Source organism: Anomalospiza imberbis, chromosome 6 (genome assembly GCF_031753505.1).
Source record: "Anomalospiza imberbis isolate Cuckoo-Finch-1a 21T00152 chromosome 6, ASM3175350v1, whole genome shotgun sequence".
In the NCBI taxonomy this organism is placed as follows: domain Eukaryota; kingdom Metazoa; phylum Chordata; class Aves; order Passeriformes; family Viduidae; genus Anomalospiza; species Anomalospiza imberbis.
The window spans coordinates 32,372,987-32,395,655 of record NC_089686.1 but is presented as its reverse complement, the minus strand read 5'-3'; the positions used below and the strand labels follow the sequence as shown (position 1 = coordinate 32,395,655).

Sequence of the window (22,669 nt, the reverse complement as noted above, 5' to 3'; positions counted from 1 at the left end):
GATCGCCGCAGGGTTTGGCAGTGCGGGGCCGCAGCGGCTCGGGGCCCGCGCCGGGATGTGGGAGCACGAAGGAGCAGGGGTGTCGCTGCCAGCCGCGCTCAGTGCGGGGCGCGCAGGGGTCGTACGGAGCCGCCTCGGTTCGCTGGACGCTCGAGCGCCCCCCGCCTTGCGATTGAAACCCCGGTTCATTTCCCCCGAGAAACTGCGGGAGCGCCGGGGCAGCCTCTGAGCAGTCACTGGCCTCTCGGGCCAGCGCAAGGGTCTTCGCGGCGTGCAGCGCCGCGCAGAGCCAGCGGAGAGATGGGAGGGGGCGGGCAGGAGCAGAGGGGAGAGCGGGAGCAGATGTGCCACGGGGAAAGCCATGCTTTTCCTCTCTCAGGGCTGTGAGCACAGCCAGAGCCAACGCCTGGAGTGGAGTGAGGGGACAGAGGTGGTGGCCCCCCACTTTTGCAGGGCGGTTTTGCTGTGCAGTGAGTCCGCGGCGGTGCGAGCGTGTGCGCGGCGGCCGCGCCGCGAGCCTCGGCAGCGGAGGGAGGATGAGCCGCGGTGCGGGGTGTGATTCCGGGGACCGCGATTCCTTCCCTCTCGCATATTGCGGTAAAACATGCTGAGGAGACCTGTGGCGGTGTGAAGCAAAAACTATGGCACAGCTGATCGGAAGGAGAAGCCTGGCTTGTTTTCTGCTTTTGTTTACTGGCTGTCATGACTTACAAGGTGAAAACGCGAACGGCCAGCCCTGCTTCTCGGGACGCGGGAATGTGGTGAAGATGCCTCCGAGAGGCAGAGACCGGGCTTTATCCTCAGAAGCATCTTTTGACCTGTGGGCTCCGCTCATTCACTAAAGACAAGGGCTGGACAACCTGTGGTATTAGGCGGCAGTAAGGAAGGCGGGAACTTCGCCATGGGGTACGACAGAAGCTGGGTGTTGATGAATGAAAGCGACCGTGCCCCGTCCCAGGCTGTCACCGGAGCTCTGGAGACGGGGAACGCCTCGGCCGGGCAGATGGTGTGGCAGGGCGGGAATGTCAGCGAGGCGGGCGCCGTGGAGAGCGAGGAGCACGGCGAGGAACAGAGCTACCGGCACTTCACCACCACCGTGCAGGTTGTCATCTTTGTGGGCTCTTTGCTGGGTGAGTGAGAGTTGCTGGAGTTCTTTGTTGATCTTTTTTTTTAACATCCTTGCGGTCAGGGACTGCAGACCAAAAGGTAACTGGTGTCACTGGTTGCTTTCGTGACTCTTCTTAATGCATTTCTGGTCCTCGGGTGTATGATTTCAAGTTCCTTGTAGATTTTGATGTGTAAAGCTGATGCTATAAAATGAATTCGTCACGGATAAGAACTTGTACATTAGATGTATGTATTACTCAGTAACCTTTTCTACCAGCACCTAAACGGGCAAAAATTAGATGGGTTAATGACATGCTTATTTTCAGCTGCAATGGGATCTGTTCCCTTTAACATAAACAAGGGTGTGGATTGTTTTAAAACAAGTTTTGCTGAATTTCTGTTTCACTCTGCAGTAATTTGGTATTTATGTCTCGCAGATTTTAAATAAATCCTTTAGAAGTACTTTATACTGTAAATATTTATAAGCATGTGCAAGCTTGCCTACTTATTACTCTTACAGTAGGAATCATAGATATGTGGTAGTAAGGTATTGCTATGTAATTTTATGAATGCTTTCTCGATGCTTATACCAAATTGTTTTGTTAGGAATATATGTGCATTTCTTAGCCAACAAAACCCCCCAAAAAAACAAAAACCCCAAACAAAAATAACCCCAAACAAACAAACAAACAAAAACCCACCAAGGCAAAATAAGCCTTATGGTGAGTCAAGTTAGCACTGTTTGGGAGATAAGTAAGCTGGATTTCAATAAAATGTCACTACTATCTCAGTCATTCAAGGCTTTACACACAGGGCTTGACTGAGAAAACGTCCAGCTTTCTTAAGGGAGTTCATCAGGAATTTGCTGATGGTCATTGGCTCATTTTATCAAGGATTTGTTTTGGATTTTCCTGATCTTTAGTAATGCTAAAGTCCATTTTTGGGGTCATGGTAATAAATTCTAATATATGTCTCCTTTTGGGTAATGTTTAATATCACTTTAATAATTTCTAAGAGGATGGTAAGCATAGCCATGGAACAGTCTTGAGTCCCAGTCAACAATGTACTTATTGGCTATTACTGTAAATCACTGAGTCTTTTGGCATCAGTTATTCCTCTGTGCAGTGGAGATAATCCTCATGGTTCTTGCTTTTTTTCTTCTTAGCATGTAGTGTGGGGAAAGGATACTTTTAATACCATAGGTACTCTGTGTTCTGTGTGTTGGATAGTACCTGGCACAAAACAATAGCCAGCAGTGTCCTGAAATAAGAAGACTAGATGACGAAAGTCAGAATTTTAATTCTTTCTTTTTTGGATTGTGAACCTTACAGAGAATAAATTTGAATCATATGTCCAGATTTAGTTTCATGAGCATGGATCCTCCAAAATTATTTGAAGAAGAAAAGAGACATTGTCACGTAATCATTCCTTCAGCAGCTAGAAGTTTTTAAAAACCAACCAACCAAAAAATACCATAGGTACAAATTTTGCAAGATTAATGTAAGTTATGGTGTGGCCCTCCTGCAATTTGTTTTCAAGACATGGAGAAACTTGTCACTAGGGGTTTATTTGCTGATTGGATGGATGGGAGGCTGATGAAACTTCAGATCAATAACTTTTCCAGGCCTATCAAAGTGCTAAATAGGGGAGGAAATAATATATTTTTTTTAATTATGAAAATGCACTAGTGCCTTGACAAATGTTAGCAGTGGGCCTCATGCATTTACAGTGATGAAAACCTGTGTCCCTGAAGTGCTAGCTTAAAACATTTATGATACACACTGTCTTAACAGCTGAAAACTTTGGAGTCTTTAAAATGTCTTCCCATATCAACCCAATAAATGTACTACTATTTCTTCTTTACTGAATGGAAAGAAAGCCACATCTCTCATATGTGCCAGAAGTTTTGGATGTTCACATGCTGGACAGTATCTCTGCATCAGCAAGGGATAACAACTGCCTCACGCTTAATGCTTGCAGAAATGCTGTTAATTAAGTTATCATTTATCCTCTGCCATGGTCCTTAGAGCATGAGTGGCATCCAGCTCTTTTCTCCATCAGGTGAGACCCCAGTTAAGCTGCAGAATAGCAGTTCTTTGTTGTGGTGAGTCCCAGGTTCCTCTTTGCAGAGGGACAGTCCTTCAGTAGGTGGATAAGACTATCCTTCTCCCTAAAACCTGAGATGAGGGTCACGCCCCTCAGTGGTAGGATGTGTGGGTTTGAATCCTTTGTGGTTTGGGTGGATGTGCAGCTTGTCCATTTCACATCATCAGTGCATGCCCAAGGTACTTTGCTATTGATAAAATAGCATTACCCTTTTAAAGGAAGAAATTATTTTTAGTTTCAGCTTGAAATGGAACAAACCTATATGACTCAGTCTTGATAATGATTACAGGGGTCTGACATTAGCAGGAATTTACAGCATGGAGAGGTCCAGGTCCTGCAAGAGGGAAGAATCACAGTTGGTATTGTGAATTTAATTTAGGTCCCTGTTACACAGAAGAATGTTGTCAGCTGTGAGAGAGTTGCATGTTATAGTTTTCTTTTCTCCCATTTAAGACCTCTATTTGAGACCTGTGGGAAGACTTGGAACACTAGCATAAATTCTTGTGTTAGTTCTCACTGTGATATGACAGAACAGTGCTGTTTTGAGTGTTTCATTATATCTCCTGAAGGCAAGGAAGAGTCAAACTTTTTTTTTTTCTTTGTTTTAATCTTGGGATGACATAGGGCTCCTTTTCCAAGTGACTACATTTTTAATAGCTTTCTTTTTAGCAAAGAAGATTCTTAAGATCAGTTTTGCAGTGACTATAGGAGTACAGCAATACTGATATGCAAGGTGTATTTCCCTCTTGCCATTAGAAGGAGTCAGTAAGTAGAGACTAATTATTACTTCAGCTTTGAAGGAAGGAAGAGAGTGTATCACTTCTGAGTTTTGATGGGGAGAGGTCCCTAGAGGTGGCTGCTGCCTCTTTCAGTTGAGTATGAGCAGTGGGGTGAGATCTTGGAAATGAAGAGGGTCTCCATAGAGCTCTTGGAACCAATGTGCACAGTGAGCTTAGTTTGAAAGGGAGATAAAAATGATGGGTGAAATGCAGTGGGCAATAGCACCTTCTCAGGGAAAGGGAAAGGAAGACCAGAAATAACAGTTTTGAGGCAGATGAGGATGTGGCCTCTCTCTCTGAACATGGGCTTTCCCACAGTTTACTTACTTGCATATAAAGCCACAGCAGATAAATGGAGGAGCTTATGATTTGTGCTTTTACTCACAGGTATAACTGAATGCTCATGTCATGTCAGGTTTAGGTAAGATTATATCCCATTGTAAAGTGTTTGAGTTGGAAGGGACCTTAAAGATCGTCTTTTTCCAACACCTCTGCCATGGGCAGGGACACATTTAATTAGACCAGGCTGCTCAATGGCCCATCCAACCTGGCCTTGAATAGTTCCAGGGACGGGGCATCCACAACTTCCCTGGGCAACCTGTTTCAGTGTCTCACCACCCTCACAGTTTATTCTTCCATATATCTTAAATTTCCCCTTTTCCTGGTTTGGGGTTTCTGTTCTTTTCATATTTCCAAGGTCTGAGAATCAACATTTGCTCCTGAGGGTATTTGAGTATGTTCCCAATTTTCATGTGATATAAAACTGAATTTCTTCTTCAAAAAAATAATTATTGTCAGTCGCTTAGGAAAAAAAATATGTGTATCCCACATAATCCCAAATCCAGGGAACTTTCCCAGACCTTTTAGATCAGTGCCTTATTTGAGGTTTGAGGAATTAGGCTCTATGTTCCTTGCTCTTTTGTCTTCCTAAATCTGTCCTGTACAGAAAAAAATTTAACTTGAAGGGCTGAGGATGCTCTGCTAAAGTTTCAACTCTATTTCAGTGGTTATAGCATTTTTTGGAAAGCCGTGGGTTGATTGGTTACCTCCTGGTTTCTAGCCATGCTTTGAAGGAAAATTATGCGCTTTGAAAGAGATTTCCAATATCACAATGCAAACTGAACCTCTGCCTTCCCAGTGTCCTGTAGGACAGGTTTACCCCTTTCCATGAGGATTTCCCAGTCTCTCTCTGCCCCTGAAACTGATCTTCTTCTCCTTGTCTTGATATCTGTGCAGAGAGGTGTAAAATGGAATTGTTGCAGCAACTAATTTTTAAAGGGATAGGTCCCTCATGGGGTACAAACCTGAAGTAAGACAGCCTAGGTAACGTTTATAAAGGCAAATGTATGTTAGCATAAGGAATAAATATCTATCTTTGAATAGCTACCAGTAAAGCTTGCCATAGGCATCTTCTGTAAAGAATGGAGCAGGGACTCTTGCAGTAAAAATACTGCAGATACATGACTCAAAGCTAGACTTAGAGAATTTTTAAAGAATGAGGATCATGTCTGCAAGAGCTCCAGCCAAAATTTATAGCTGTGCCCGCAAAATTGGTAGAGTCACCTGAGGGTAAGAAACAAAAAGGTTTGGGGATGGGAATTACAATGATTTGTTTCACTGGTATCACACTTATAAGAAATGTATTAGATGAAATCTAAACTAGGAACTTTGCATAGATTAATTTAGTTGCTGATTAGCTGAAATAAAGTTTGGCAAAGCAAAAAGTGACTGAAAGTCAAGTCTGAAAAGCAGCAGGCAAATGATGATATGCGTGGTGGTTGCATGTAGTACTAACTGCACAGTAACAACATATTGCAGTACCACAACACTGTAGTAATAATTTTCCCCTGCAGTTTTGTATGGGTGGTTCTAAGCCTCAGGAGTCATGAACTGTGCAGCAGTTAAGCTCAGTTCAGGATGCACCTTGGTAAAGTCTGCCTGGAATATGCTTCTGTTTTTTATGTGTGTTCAGTTGAACTACTAAGCAATTCTCTTTGGAAGAAAAATTGAGTTTGAGGAAAGGATGAAGAAGAGGGGTTGTGAGAGTGCTGGGGCCCATGTTGCCATGGAGACCTCTCTTCTCCCTGGGCTTCAGCAGAGGCGCCTTGTATGGCTTTGGCTGAGGGGCCCTTCAGGTAGCTCTGCTGCTGCCTTTTGAAAGAGAGGCTTTGGGAAAACAGCCCTTTACCTAGCCTGGAAGTGTGAGATGCAATGATTTATACCTGAAATGTGCGTGCCTGATACTGTGGGGATACTGTGTGATGAAGAGTTCCTCAGACATATATTGGGGGAGTTAACCAATGTCTCTAAAGATCATCTGTGTCAAGGATGTTACACCAACCCTACTTATCCTAGAATCACAGAATATCCTGTGTTGGAAAGGACCCACAAGGATCTTCGAGTCTGACTCCTGGTCCTACACATGACAGCCCCAAGAATTACACCATGTGCCTGAGAGTATTGTCCAAATGCTTCTTGAACTCTGCTGCTGTGTCCACTTCCCTGGGGAGCCTGTTCCAGTACCCAAGCAGCCTCTGGATGAAGAACCTTTTCCTGATATCCAATCTACACCTTCCCTGGCACAGCTTCAGGCCATTCTCTCAGATCCTGTGGTCACAGAGAAAAGATCAGTGCCTGCCCCTCTGCCTCCTCTTGTGAAGAAGTTGCAGGCTGCTACTATTTAGGGAGAAACTGATTCATACCAGTCATTTTATGGTCTGTACTCCCCTGTGAACACTTTAATGAGAGCTATGAACCACAGCTCTTTAACTAAGTGACTGGATGTCATGTTTTGCTTTTTATTGTGAGTCACAGTTGCTGAAACACCTGCCACTGTATATCACTCGATTTTTTTGAATTTCTATGAAAATCTAGATACAAGATTTTGTATTGATGTTATGGGCAGTGAGTTAGTATTTCAGGCATGAATGAACCCACGCACTTAGCAAGTATTTTAAATAGTGTTAATTCTGTTACAGATTTCATTTAGCATCATAATGAGCTCTTAAATGAGGGTTTTATTATATTGTTAATCTTTAATTTCTTATTTATGTGATGTTGGAAAAAGTATGTTTGCCACTGAGGAACATTTTTCAAGATCTAGGATCTCCACAAATGGTGTTGGCTGTGCTGCAGAATCCTGTAGGCCAGTAGAGGTGTTCCTGCTGCATGTCCTCAGAATGAGCAATAGCAAGGCTGAGCACACATTCCCAAGAGGCACACAATACATCTATACTTATTACCACACAGACTGACACAGAAAGAAAATGCAGCGTTCAGGCAGACACAAGGAGTATCAATGGCCTCATCCTCTTCCCCTTTCTGGCTGCTCAGGATGAAAGCCCATTAGTATAGAATATATAAGTATACAGATATATAAGCCAATATATCACTCTGTAGCAGCTGCCCAGTAGCTGGCCTGGGATCCTCTTGTCTCCCAGTTGCCTCACACACAGACACACAGATGTAGATGACTCTCTCCAGTAACTGATTTGGAGCTCCTGGTCCTCTGCTGGCCAACTTTCAGAGCTCTCTTGTCCCCCGTGGTTACCTGGACCACACCTATGGCCACACCAACACTTGCCTCCTGAGCATCTCCTACTTGCTGGCTGGTCTGGCTTGGTGTTCAGTCGTGATCACACACTGACACGCACCCACACAAATGCTCACTCTCTGTCTCTGCAGCCATTGCCGTCCTGATGCATCAGCCCTGATATCCCATGGTCTTTCCCCAGTTACTGCACTTGGATTTCTGTTTGCTCACAGGTTCACAGAGGAGAAAGCCCCTCACCCATGAGAACGATTGGAAATGGAGTTTAATGACAAGGTGGGACAGACTGTGCTGATTAGGTGCAGGGTGTGACTAGACCAGTGTATGAAGCAAATGCCAATTTATAGATCCCTTTTATCTCATTTTCCCTCTGATCTCCTGCACTTTTTCCTAACCAAACCACCATGGCTGGATACCTGGAGCTTGGACTGTAAGATAAGCCACCGCAGTGAGAATTTGAGATAAGATAAAGGATCTATTGTCCAGATGTTATCTCAGATGTAGGGGTATGTTAGGAAAGCTTGGGGAGAAGAATCTATCACTGGTAATGGACACAAATAATGCTGGATTTACAAGCCACAAGGCTTGCCAACTTGGCAATTGTGCTGAAATCAGTTCGGATTCCCTAAAAGGTAATTCTGGCAGGGATAGATTGCGACCATGGACTCACAGCCCACCAGCTCAAAAGAAGAGAAAGAATAAGCATGTGGACTTATTAGCCTTAGAAGTGAGGAAATAATTTAGCCAACCAAATAATAGAACTGTGTAGTCAATGAGCATTAATTCCTTTGTTTGCTAGGATGTATAAATAGTGAAAAGTTTTGAATGACCTTGGGTCCCCCACCACTGACACCCACCAGGGTGAAGAAGGACCAACAGAATATCACTGGATCCACAGGTGGTGACGATTTTCTACTTGATTTCTCCACTGCTCCCCCTCCCTTTTCTATTTCTTTCTACCGCGCATTCATCGTTAAATAAAATCTGTATTATCAATTTAAGCATATAGTCTCATTTTCTGGGGCGGGTTTGGGGTGGGGGCTCCTTTCTCTGAGTAGGATTTTGAGGTTCCCAGACTTGCTGAATATTTCCTAATATAGGCTACAAAACACTTATTTTTGATATGTTGTTAAGATGAGACTCTGAGATCATATAGGTGAGGTATACTAGTGGGAATATCAATGTGAAGTGCTTTGCAGAGAAAAAAAAAAGGATTTTATATACAACCTGTATATATTTAAGGAAAAATTTCCATGTTACCAAAGTAATGTTTTGTTTTCCTGTTGTACTTGTTTTTGATTCCTGCACCCAACTGGCCCATCACAGAATTTGTAAATTACTCTTAAGTAGTCTTGGGTGTCCAGTATGGGTGGTCACTGGGGTAATAGCTAAACTGGGTGCCCAAAGACTTGGGATTTCTCCATGTTATGTTTCCTATACTTGCTCTCTCAATAGCCAATGAGGAAAGAGTTGTCAAATTGTTTTGATTGTGGGGTAGCTACTGCTAGAAAGTTTGCGAATGACAGAAGTGCTAGTGAAACAATTATTGTATTGTACGTTTGTTCCTCTCTCTGCTGATTAAATACTCTCCCTGCAGGAAATACAGCCTCTTGTTTTCTGAACAGTACTGTTACATGTAAGCCTTTTTTATTTTTAGCATCTTTAAATTAGATTTAGCTGCTGGAAGCAGGGAGAAGATCTGGTGCCTTGTAGTCAGCCAGCTCCACAGAAACATTGCAATAAGGAAAATATCCTGGACTGGAAGGCTGGCTGAATAAGAAATTGTGTAACCTCTCATGGTAAGGCATGAGTTTAGCCAGACAGTGGCAATTATGGTAGTAATGAAAGCAGGAGTGAAGCTGAAATGGTGATGGCAAGGAGAGCTCTGATTGTCGTATTCTCTGCTTGTGGTCTTGCTGTCATTGGTGATTGCTGGGAGATTGCTGTGGACTGCTGCCTTTTAAAATGGTTTATTAGTTATGATATTCTATGCTGTAATTGACATTCCTTTCCATTATGAATAGTCTGGATCCTAGGAAATACAGTTCTTCTTTATGTTCTGCCTGTTCTCTTGGGAGGGGGGAAAAAAAGCCTCTAGTTGTTTGGGAGACAGAGACTACTTTTAGTCTGCTTTTTTCTACCACCATTGACTTATTTTCTTGTCTGTCAAGGCAATTCCATACAAAGACTCACGAATTTCTTCCAGAAGACTGATAAAATACAAAGTGCTCTTGCTTCTCGTGTAACCTCTTGTATCTTTGTCCAGGAACCTTGTGTCACTTGGCATGTTTCCAGACCCCAGCAGGCCTTTTGTTGTAGCTATATTTTGTGTGGCACAACTGGATTATATCTTTGATACCACAGAACAAACAAAAAAGTCAGTCATAAAAGGGGCTAAAATGCATTTTCTTTTGCTATTGCCTGAATTAATTGGAACAACTGGAAAACACTGATGTAGGGGTTTTTTTTTTTTCTTTTCAGTTTAATATCTGTAATTTTTAGGAGTATCTAGAACAAAAAGAGTTGTCTGGTTTGCCTTTTCCATTTGCGGTATTAGGCTGTTTTTTTCTCATTTCCTTTTCAGAGGAGCATTGGCTCCAACCCCTTTGGATTGTGTCAGTCTGAATTAGGGACTTCTCTGCCCCTGAGCAGGTAATCACATATATTGTGCACTGGCCAGTAACATTGTTTCTTTCTGGAATTTGGCTGGCACATTGAGCTTAACATGTTAGTTTTAAAAAGTTTTACTAATTTAGCTTGTCTTTTGCTTCAGTGACTGAGATTGCTGTCCCCCTACAGTAGTGTAGGATGGTGCCTTTGTAAAGTGCGTAGCAGTGAATTAAGATGTAGTTGCTTGGCAAATGCTTGGAGTAGCATCACCAAACTCCCACTTACTCAAAGCAAGTAGCCACCAAAGGAAGCAGGCCAGTCCCAAACTCACCAGTCTTGCTTGGCCTTCCCCCTGCTCCTGTCGTTCCTGAGCAAAACAGCTGTGCCCCCTGCCCTGTTTGATTGCCCTTTGTTTGCTACATGTACTCCCACCACAGAGGGACAAACATTCATCCTATTTTGCTTGGCATGCACAGCCTGTGATGGCTGGACACAGCATCCATATTTTTTTTTTAATTGATACCTTGTGTCTCCATCTTGCCTAAGTTAAGTCTGGGAAACTGCCAGTGTGTGTACAGTAACACTGTGTATAGGACTGCTAATCATCAGGGAACGATTAGGGGGATGTTGCCACATACAGCATACTGTTCTCTGACATGTCCATGGCTTTTTTTGAGCCCATATTTTAAAAGATAGAGGCTTATTTTGCCAGTCCACACAAACATTGATGCATTAATAGAAAATGGGGACATTGAAAGGAACATAATGTACAGGTCAGCAGAATTACTATTATACTTACAGAAAAAGCTGCAGCACTCAATAGTCTATTACAGAATGTTCTTTTACTTCACTTATAACAATTGTTATCTGTTATCCTTATTTCCATCCACTGCAGTACTCTAGTGTTCATGTGAGATTTGGCTAAGTATTCTATTAAGTATTCAGTATTCTATGTCTGCAGTTTAATTTGAAAAAAAAATAATAAAGTGCCATTACACTAAAATTTTTCTGTCTGTAACAAGCCTGTGTAATAGGACAGCAAAGACATCCTTTTTTAATTTGTTTTTTTAAAACACAGTCAGTAGAAGAAAAGAGATACTAAAGTCTAGAGAGCAAAAGAAGCTAGAGTATGTGGAGGTAGCAGAAGGAGCAATGTTTGTGATGTGCATAGAGATTTATACAGCTGAAATTGTTCAAAATTGTGAGTGAGTTTTGGCTGTCTGTCCTGAGAAACCATACAGATGGATGGTCACCATCTGCTGAGTATCAGGCTTAGGATGTCACCCAAAGAATCATCCTCTGCTTTTGCAAAATCAGGCCATAAGACTTCCAAAGGTAACATGACTTCTTAGGGAATACTCTGATTTTATGTCAATCCTTCTCCTATTTGTGGTCTCTCATTATATTCAATGGCCAGATTGTACTTTTGGAAGCTCTAGAAATAAAATATTCATATACGTTTGATTATAGTTCCCCCCCCCCACCCCCCCTTTCCCTTCTACATACTTCTATCATGTTTCAGTCAAGTTATTTTTATAATAAATTTTTATTTTAAAAATGATTCACTACACTGGAAGAGTCTTAATTAGAAAATCCCTGCTGGTTGTTGAGTGCTTTTAGTTATTCTGATTAATCAGACAGTATCACTATGTGGAATAATTCTGCCATGATGTGGAAACACTTTTAAACAATTTGCTGCTGCTTAGGAGTTCCCTAAGATTGATTGTAAACCGAGATCATCACAAAAGCATGCAATAAAAAAAAAAAAAATCTGTGGTTTTTTTTTTAACTCTGATGAAAAACCTATAAAGAACTGGAATAGAAAACTGGAATCTGACTGTAGATATGAAGGTGAGTTGCACAAAATTACCTTGGTCTATGGAAAAGATAGCAGGCAGACCAAAGAGTTTTCTTACATTTCCTTTTTCCTGTAGCCTTTTTATTGTTTTGGCACTAAACCTACTGAGTGCAATCAGAGATTTTCTTTGGAGATTTGTTGGTTTTGGCATGGTAACTGCTGTGACAGCAGCATGTAATAGGAGTCTCAGACTAGTAGTATGTTAGGTAGTTATGAGGGAGTATGCTTTGGTTTTCCTTGCACAAAGGAGAAGGTGTCAGGAAGCTCAGTGCTATGTCTGGAGCAGTGACTGTTCCAGAACTGCTCTGTCCCATCTGTGTAGACTAGAGGTAGAGTGGAAATATGCTCAAGTGCTTTAAAGCACTTGAAAGAAAGTGGATTTAGAGAAAAAATTACCCACTAGTATCTTTAGTAGCCAACAAGTGCAGCATGAAAATAGTCTTTGAGAATCTTCATGTTTTTAAAGTCATAAAGAATGCTTAGAAATAAAAAAAAAATACCCTAAAATTACCCTATATATGTGGACAAAGAGGAAGGGAGGAAGAGCTGTGCATTTCTTTTTCAACATTTGTCCTATTTCTCAGCAATGTAGAATTGGTAAAAAAAAAATCATTTAAGTTAGAATAGAGTAAGGAAATAATTTCAGTGCTAATTGCATTGAATGACAGTTTTTATATTTTTTCAGAGCAGTGGAAATCTGGTAATTGTACTATCAATGTACATTATTCATCTAAATGTGATGTTTGCAAGGAATGGAATTTAACCAGACAACGCCTTCTGATACCTCTGGTAGGCTGTGGAGAGGAGCAGTGGGGTCTGTCAATGCTGATCACCCTGGGGGCATGTTAGGTGATGTAAGGAGTGAGTTGTTGACACAAGAAGCATCTGCTGGCAGCTTTGCTTACAACCTTTGTTGCAGAGAGAATTAAAAATGGTGATCAGAATAATGTGACAAGCACATTTCTCTCTCTCTCAAGATTTTTATAAAGGTGAACAGAGAGAAGTGAAAGAGAAAACAATTTCTGTTTCTGCTCCTTGTTCTTCTCATGTGGAATGTGTTTGGAGAATTGTTTACCTAGAGCAAATGCCTGGTTGGAACATGGTGGATTGTTTGGGCCTGATGGCCAATCGGATCCACCTGTGTCTGGACTCTGGAGAACAGGGTCACGAGTTGTGAGTGAGTTAGATAGGATAGTTAGAGAGAGTAGCATGTAGTTTTTAGTATCCTCTTTTATACAGTATATTAATGTATTGTAGCATAATTATAATAAAGAAATCATTCAGCCTTCTGAACTGGAGTTAGTAATCATCATTCTTCCCATTGAGTTCGCCGACGTCTACAACAGAATAATACAGAACGGTCTCTGATTTTGTGTCTCTGGGAGGCTAACTCTCTTAATATTCCCAGCAGAGCTTGGACTTGACATGTGTGAGATGCATACAGGAGGGAAATCTCTTCCTATCTCCCTTTTGTCCCCACTTTTGTATTCCAAAGAAAAACACCTGCCTCCTTCCTTTATGGGTTGCATTACTTTGATTTATTAACCTGATGGAAGAGTAGAGGAAAGCTGTCCATCTTCTCTTCATTCTGTTGTCCATAGCAGGGAGAACCAGAGATGACCTGCAAGTCCTGCTTTCCTGTCAGGACTTGTGTCACAGGCTTAGCATGTTTGAGGGGGCAGGAAGGTGTGGCTTTATGATCATGTTCCTCTAAGTAAGTATTGGGACAGCCAAATTCATTGGCAGTGCTTGCTTCAAGGATCAAAAGTGGTTTCAGGTCTCAGTTTTGTATTTTGGTATGGTTTTATCTTTTCTAAGATAAATGTAAATTTATAATGTAAATCTTCTTGCATTTCCTACAGAGACACTACCATGTCAGCAAAGGAAAGCAAGTTATGAAATATTTTACAACTACTTCATACATCAGGCAGCCTGAGATCAGTGGGATGGCAAAAAATAGGATATAAAAAAATGCTCCCCAATTAAATCTCATTTCCAATAAATGAAAATAGTCCATTGGTTCACTCCCCAATTCTCTTAGTGTATGGCAACATAAAATTTACTTTTAATTTCCATTTTCTTTTCAAAATATCATTATCAAATCACATTAAAAACATGCAGCCTTGAGAGAGTAGTGGCTTCTACTGATGCCTATAAGGGAGCTTTCTGTATCCAGGCAGGTACATCTGTGGTCTGTGTGTTTCAAAACATTGCAAAAAATAAAGCTAAATTACTGCCATCATATGGTAATGCCCCCTGTAGTAGAAATCACTAGCCGTGTGTTTGATCTGGAAGAGCTACTTTTCTTAAAACAAACCAAAACAAACAAAAAACCAAACCAAACACACAAACAAAAAATCTAAACCCTCAGACATGTTGTGAATTAGATGTGAAATAACGCATGCATTATTTAGCCTAGCAACTCTGTACTGCCATATTAAGACTATTATAAGTAGGCTATTAATCAGGAATTTAAAGCCAGTAATGTATATACAACTCAAACATTAATAGTTCAATACTTTTTTGATTGATGCATACACTAGATGCTTTCTGAAAAATTTATATAGCCATTGTAGTTGTCACTTCCATCCCTATTAGCATATTTTGCCAATAGAGCTTGAAACAGTAAATTAGCCTTCCTGTCCTTAACATACCAGTAGTTTTTGATTGATTGCTGTTGGAACAGTGAGGCATGAACAAAGAAATTAATAATCTCTACTGAAAACAATTTTACAGGAATCAGGGAAGTTATGTCAATTCTGCTTGAGGATGCAGGTTGGGATGCCTTGCTGTCCTCGGTGTGCAGGTTCCACTGTGTTCTGTTGAGCAGCTCAGACAAGTGATGGTTGAACGAGTCAGGGTTCAACAATGCCTTTGAGTTCTGATGCAGTGATTTTTTTGACAGCGTTACAGTGCTAATTTCTGAAGTTAATTTTTAATTGAGTAGGCTCCAGAGGCAACTGTAGCCTCTCACTAAAACACTGTGGGCCCTTTGTTTTTTCTTTCTTTACTTTCAGTCTAGATCATGTACTATTTAAATTTCAAGTTTGTTACTTGACTGCTGAAGTCTTCCTTTACTGTGCTCTTAGAAAAGAGGTTGCTTCTGAATGCACTTCTCATAAATTAAAGCTTTTAAAGCAGCTTTACAGTTTGTGTCACTCTTACAGTATTAGCACAAAAATCCAAGTGGACCATGGATATGGAGCATTCATAGGTTTCTGTGTAGATAGGAGTGGGTTGTCAGGACAGGGTAAAGAGTTCTCATATGGTTTCCTGTGCAGAATATTCTTCTAGGAAGGCACTGGAATGTTGCAATCTGACGGTAATAAATGCCTTTTTATTAAAAAAAAAAAAAAAGGGATCACTTCAACAGAATCTGAAAGAAATCCATATGCTAGTTTGCTAAAATGAAAGCATCTTATAAAATATTATTATTATTATCTTATTATATACAAGCAGCTATTTTTCCTGCTGTATTTATATAATTTTCAAAATATGAGAGATTATTACAATTATGCAGTCTAAAATTACTATCACAGTGAAGCCTTCTGTTTGCTTGTATTAAACTTACCCTTGAAGTTTACACAGTGATTCTCATGTGGTTTTCCCCAGAGCACATCTAGAAGCAAATTGTTTTGAACAGTTACTGACCACTGGAAAATCAGAAAGAGTCGAGGTAACCTCTGACAGTAGATTGTGCTGTTCTTTGAGTGTCTCCTCATTAAGCATTACTGATGCTTCTATTGGCTCTTCAATAACTGAATGGTTTATTACTATGTCTCTTAGGTAAAGAGAATTTCTGGAATGCCTTTTTCGTCATAAGTTTTTTGAATAAAATGTCCTAGATTGAATTAACATGAGAAAAACAAGCCATATTCATTTGTTTGTATTTAAGATTTATTCATAGTATTTTCTTAGTGTAAGCATGGTGATGGTTTGATTTTGGAACTTCAGTGATAACAAACCTGAGAGTTTATTAACAAAATGTGAGAGTAATTTAGTTATATGACATTTTTCACCATATACACTACTGTTTGTTGGTTTTTTTAAAACTATTCCACTTCTTTCTTTTTCAATTCATTTATCATATGTTTTTGATGAGAATTTCTTATTTCCAGTGCTATTTTTATGCCTAGTAACTTATTCTAATAAAACAACTCAAACACATTCCAAATCCAAACAATACAACTGTGTTGTTTTATTATGAAGTGATTTTACATTTGTATTTGTGAATGTATTTATTAAGTTGTTTTTGCGGTCATTGTTGATACAAATGAGTATAATGGTGAAATAAAAGTGATCTAAGGATTCAAATAATCTTCCTCACAAATTAATCAAGAAGGTATGTTTTGAAGATACGTTTTATCAATGCATATAAATATCTTAAGGGCAGATGTCAAGAGTATGGGGCCAGACTCTTTTTAGTGGTGCCCAGTGACAGGACAAGGGGCACAAATTGAAACACAGGAAATTCCATCTGAATATGTGGCAAAACTCCTTTACTTCGAGGATGACAGAGCTCTGGAACATTCTGCCATGAAAGAGTGTGGAGTCTCCTTCTCTGGAGATACCAAAACCTGTCTGGATGTGATCCTCTGCAACCTGCTCTGGGTGAACCTGCCTTACCAGGGGGTTGGACTGGATGATCTCCAGAGGTCTCTTCCAACTCCAGTCATTCTGTGAAACAACTGAAATGTTGTCCATATCAAAAATAATGTGTGGTTAAGAAAAAGTAAATCTTTGATCACTTCTGAAAAGCTTCATCTAAAAATTATCAAAACTACTTTGATAAGAAATAATTTAGTCTTTCATGTGCAACAGCTGAAATTGACCAAGAGCAAGAAAAAAAAGCAGAACTGGTTTGTAATGCCTCTATCTGATGTAATATTGTTACTGTGGTCTAAGAATTGCTGTCAGTGGTGTCCTTGTTTTTTCCATACATCACATTCTTTTAACATTCTTTTAATAAAGCATTCTTGCTTTATTGTTTCTGCTGATGCTTTCATACATATTTGTTTCTGTTTGCATTTCAATCAGATTGATCTTGGTATTTCTGTTGCAGGTCTCCACAGACAAATCCTAAATGGCTCAGGAAAGGATCAACTACTCTTTCTTGTATTAAGGTCACAAGTTGAAGTATGCCTAAATCCCTGTAGTTAAATAAACAAGAGCTTTTTCTTTGTCTCTGCTATCTTGGAAGATCTTTTGGATTTTTCATAGTGGATAGTGGATTTTTGAGGGACTGTTAAAATATGGGATCCTTATCTTGCTCTTCGTATTCCATACCCTGAAGGTACAAAGTATTTCCATGTTTGTTTTTAAGGTAACAAGACTAATTATATAGTTATTACTGAAAATACTGCATCCAGGCTATGGCAGTACAGTTTGTAGGGTTTTCATGTGTTAATGACACATTTTAGTCCCTTAATGAAGAGCTGAAATCACTATAGATATTTGGAATATGTTTTTGTTGCTACTTTGTCTGCTGAAGTCAAGAAAAATTGCTGGATTGTTTTTACTTACTGCTTGTTTCAATGTGACATAGAGACATACTAAGCATTTTCACCTGCTGACAGTGGGTGATTCAGTACAAGAGAGGAGCAATTACATAAATGTGTTGTCCAAGCATTCCCAACCAGTGTGACATGGTAGTTTTTGTAGGAAAGCAAAAGGGAAATAGTGTGTGAGAAATGTAAAAATACAAAAGATGAAATACAAGTAATACATGCCTTGGTTTGTCACAGTAAATGGGTTGAATGCTTAATAAGCAGAGAACAATCACACAGTAGCTAATATCTTGGTTATTTGTGGATTTACTGCCTGTGTCACAACGAGAAATGTTGTTTCAGAGATGGCTGCAGAGAACAGGTGCAAGAACCATGGAAAGCTTTGCTAATGAGCGGGTATTTGTATATGTGTGTTGGAAAACACAGCAAGCTGTAAGTGATTTGATGCACCCACTTGCTGACTTGCCCCAGTCAAGTCACTGCCTGTATTCTGTGTATCCTTTTTGGTGGAAGAGGTAGGACATGCACATATGGAGCCTCCCTCTTGTTTCTGCTGGAAGCTGCTGTCCTTTACAGGATTAGCTGTATACTGCACGTGTCTTAGGTTCATTGAATTTTTACATGTATATGGCTAATTAATACATGATTTACCTTATCAGGTCATACATATATAGATATATATATATATAGAGAGAGAGAGAGATATATATAGGAAGACAATTAAATATTTTTTTAGTTTCAGAAAATAAAGCTAGCAACTAAATTTATCTTATATTGTCCCAGCTTTTTATCATTTTTCCATATTGAAATCAGTTTGATTTTAATATGCTAAGAGGCCTAAAATTCCATTTGCCAGCAAAGAGATTCTGTTCAGCTGCATCTCTCAGCAAACACAAGTTTAAAATTATATAGTGCATGCAGATGATTGATGAGGAAGTTTGTGTCATCAGTATATGATGTCATGCACTGCTGCACTTGTGCAAGGTAACACGCAGCAAAGTACTGGCAATGTTAGGGCACATTTCAGGGTACATTTTCTTCTGCTGTGTCCAGCAATTTATGAAGTTCAAATATGGATGTCTACTTGTATTTCTAACACTAGGGAAGAAAAGGAGATTTAAAGCAAAAATGAGACCACGTTCTCTTCCTTTGCCAGTATGGCAGTCATCTGTATTCCTGGCTTTTTTTAATTGAATAGAAGCATTTAGTACTAATATTTTTTTCAGTGTTTCCTGTGAAGGCATTTGAAGATTGAAAAGCTGAGGTCCATTTCACTAAGCCCAGTGTTATTCTGGGTTTAACAGTGCTGTCTTGCAGAGAATGGACCTGTGAACTGTGTCTTGCTGGGAGGATTTTGAGCTAAGAAAATGGAACTAATTTATAAAAAGTAAAAGAAAGCAGATTGGGAATGGATAATACAGAAGTCCAATAGTTGAGTTCTGTGGGAGACTAAAAAAGTAAGGGAGAAGAAATCTGATGGGGAGTCTCTGTAAACAATTGAATCTGTAAGTGAAATGCTTGATCAAAAAAAACTAAAATTATACTTCAGGCCTCTATATATTAAAAGAAAAAATCCAAACCAAATCAAACCAAACCGCACTTTTTTCAGCGAAGCACCTTGCCTGCCCAGAGTTATCCCATGGAACACTTCTCTTTTATAGATGGGATAAATCTCATTTGGTTCCATAAATTCATACTTCTTCAGAGAAATGCCACACTTTGGTAGCTAAACAGAATAATTTTCCATGTGATTTTTTAATAGTATTTGATATAGGATTTTACTGATTTTTTTTATAACTCCTGGTTTCTCAGATGTGTGTCAGAGTCCCCAGATCTACTTTCTTATTCCTAGTGAGTATTAATTCAGTACATTTACAGGGCTGGGAGGAGTAGAGAGAACCATTCATTACAGTCAGCTGGCAGGGAGGGAAAAAAGCTTGTTTCTAAATATAATGTAAATTAATCCCACTGCACAGGATGTATTAGGCATATGTAATTCCTGTCTGAAGACATCTGTGTTTGAAAAATGAAGAGCAAATATGCCCAGCTGGTGACCTGGTGAATGGTTGCATGGCAAAACTATATAAAAAATAAAATTTTGTTTCTAGTAAACTGGCACTTGAAGAAAGGGAAGCACTGGCAAACTAATGCAGGAATGATGTCACATCTTTCTTGGTTGTATAGAGCAAAAAAAAAAAGTCACAGGATGGTAGGGTCCTGACATAATTTCTGCTCTATGAAATAGCTATTGGAGTGGAATCTTTCAGCTACAAACTCCCTAAATTCAGCTGTAATGAGGGATGATTAATGGGTAGGAATTTCTTTTAATCAAGAGTGCAAGATAGCTTCACTTTCTAAAAAAAGATAAAGTCTGTCTTCCAGCTACTAGTAATTACCACAGGCTTTTAAAATTTTGCTCTCAGTTAAGTATCATTCATTTTAAACTGTGTATATGTCTCATTTTTTCCTCAATAAGCAAGCCCGGGAAAAACAGCTACCCAGTAATTTAGTAAAATTAAAATTGTCCAGTTGGTTGTATAGGCTGCATTGGTCTCACATATCCACTATACTGCAATATAGCACAGCAACTAATTTCTTGCATAAGTTTTGTCTGAAAATCTTGAGTGAACAACTAGAAAAAGACTGGATTTAGGAAAAATAACTTTGAATAAGCATGATATTGTTGGGCCGTATCTGCATTGCAGATTCTTGCAGCGTTTTGTGTAAGGGTGGATATAATGGTGAAGGCAGGAGAGAATAAGGTTCTGAACAGCACAGGAGGTCATCAGGTTGAGTGTGGAAGGTGGGAAGTTGCTCCTGTCAGCTCTTGATGGTGGAGCAGCTTGCAGCCCAGGCCAAATGCTGGAGTTGCTCGAAACCACAGTTTTTTCACAGCCTCACAAGTGCAAAGCTGCCAGTCTCCTGCTGGATCTGCCCTTGGAATGTCATGCAGAGATGCCAGGGGTCCCACAGGTTCCTCCTAAAAGAACCTTGTTAGGGAGTAGGGCTGGCTTTCTAAATGAAGCATCTGTGATGTGAGAAGTCACATCTTTGTGACCTTACATCCTTAATGGCACCAACATACCTGCCTATGAATTGCAGGTGCTTGTGGGAAGCCAGACAAAAAAGGTGCACTTGAAGAGCCATGTCTGCACTTACATAAGCACCAACAAAAGTGACTGCAGGCTCTCTGCAAACAAAGAGGTACAAAGAGGCAGTTAGCAGTGTTATTTAAAAACAAATCCTAAAACTAGTTTCCTGTGTTAAGACTGCTATTTCCAGTTAGATTCAGCACAGTGGTCAGGGTTGCTCAAGTAAATCACCCTGTTGCTTTACACAGTCCTCTCCTGACAGTACAGGTTCAAAACAGCCCTTTTTTGATGGCTTTATAAAACAGAGGGACAGTGGTTATTCCTCTTGTGCCAAGGATGCTGAAGAATAGACAGGTTGTCCACTCAGGAAGATTACTGGCTCCATTTGCATTCCAGGCGTTGTGGTGTTTCACTGGCAACATCAGATTTGCTCTCTGAGGCATGAAGCCTTGTGTAATGTGGCCAGGGCTTTCACTAGATATGATCCTTTGCTGGCAAAGGAGATTCAGGATCCCAGACTTCTGCTAATGATTTCACATATGTTGATGATGTGGGCATCCAATATTTTTACCTCTTCTGTATCTGTTCCTTGTATTTCCTTTCTCTGTACAAATGGTCAAAACATTGGTCTCTATGTCATGGGGAACTCCCATGGAGATCATGTAAAATCCTTGGTTTAAAAAATTTGGCTACATTTTTGTACTAAGGCTGGTCCCTTAGGCACTGTGATTTAAAAAGTTACTGACTTTGAGAAGACGTTATATTCCTGTTATTGTTAGAATCGTACATTTGGACACTCTTTTTTTCAGTTTTTCAATTTCCTAGCTGAGGTTCGGAAGGTAATGCCATATTTTCCTGACATGGGAACAATCCATGGTTCTGAGGCTGCAGATGCAATATTCTCCAAACCTTTTTCTTTCCCAGGATCTTGAAGAGTTTCAGCTTCTTTGAGGAGATTGGTTTTAAAATAGAGGCCAGGAATTCAGGCAAGTTAAGTGTACTTAAGCAAAACAAGTAGTTTTGTAGGTTTGGTTGTTTCCTTGATGAGCTGAAATTACCTCGATGGTTGTTGAAGGACTGTAGTTTATCAAAAGGGAGAAAATGATTGTTCCTGTCTAGAAATTCTTTACATTTAGAGGGATAGCAAATACAAAAGGTGAGGCAGGAAAAAGTGGCAGGGGGTATGAAGAACTGGAATATTACCAGTGCAATGCTTTTTTACCTTCTTTCAGATAAGCATATCTGAAAGATGCCAGTGGGAATACAAGACCATTAGCAGGATGCATTTACTTTAGAATCTTCCCACAGACAATAAACATATCAAATACTAAGGACAATAGTAAAAAAAAGTCACAATGGAAATACATTAATGGTAAATTTACATAGTTATTTTGACATTAAAAATACCATCATATCATGTGTTATGCTTCCTGTAAGTATAATTTTAAATTTCCTCATAATGTTTTCTACTTTTGCTCTACCTTCACAGCAAGTCAGAATAGAAGCTGCCCCTGGATTATATAGGCAGATTGTGGCCTTGGATAATTCTAAGTGGTGCTGCAACAAAAACCAGTGACATACCTGTTCCTGCAAGGAAATCTTTGTTCACTTTTTGAGACTAAGCTGCTATGAACTGGCTCCTTCCATAAAATCTTTCCTACCTTGTAACTATGCATTGCTGGGAACAGAAACCACATAGACAAGTATCACACTTTAAATGAAAGGGCTTCCAGTAGATATTAAATCGATGCTGAAACACTCTGCAGGGAACGACCCTGTGCTGGGCAAATTCCTGCTTTCTGTAGTTCACTTTACCTGATAAATCTCTTACATAATTATACTTCTGAATCAATAGTTAGGATGCGAGTAGGAATGTGTGAATGAGAATTCTAAGAATCGGAGTTAGAAACATCTTAAAATTAGGGAGTTCATCTGTTTTATGAAGGGAAAAGAAGGTTTGGCATACAGCAAACCTTGTTGCAAGGTAGTTAATTTGCACCAGACACTTCATTTTGGATATAAAACATTTGGTTGTTGCACATATGCACAAACTGAAATTG

The 22,669-nt window shown here is 39.9% G+C and overlaps 1 protein-coding gene across 2 annotated transcripts in view; it reads left to right on the top strand.

Moving 5' to 3' along the window:
* Positions 1-313: 313 nt before the first annotated feature.
* The window catches only part of GPR176 (G protein-coupled receptor 176), a 31,472-nt gene continuing 9,116 nt past the window's right edge, over positions 314-22,669 (top strand). Inside the window, exon 1 of one of the 2 annotated variants that reach the window (XM_068193100.1) lies at positions 314-1,130. In XM_068193100.1, coding sequence (XP_068049201.1) covers positions 902-1,130 — 229 coding nt within the window. In that variant the 5' untranslated portion in view covers positions 314-901. The remainder of the gene's footprint in view (positions 1,131-22,669) is intronic. The other variant, XM_068193101.1, reaches the window with a different exon arrangement.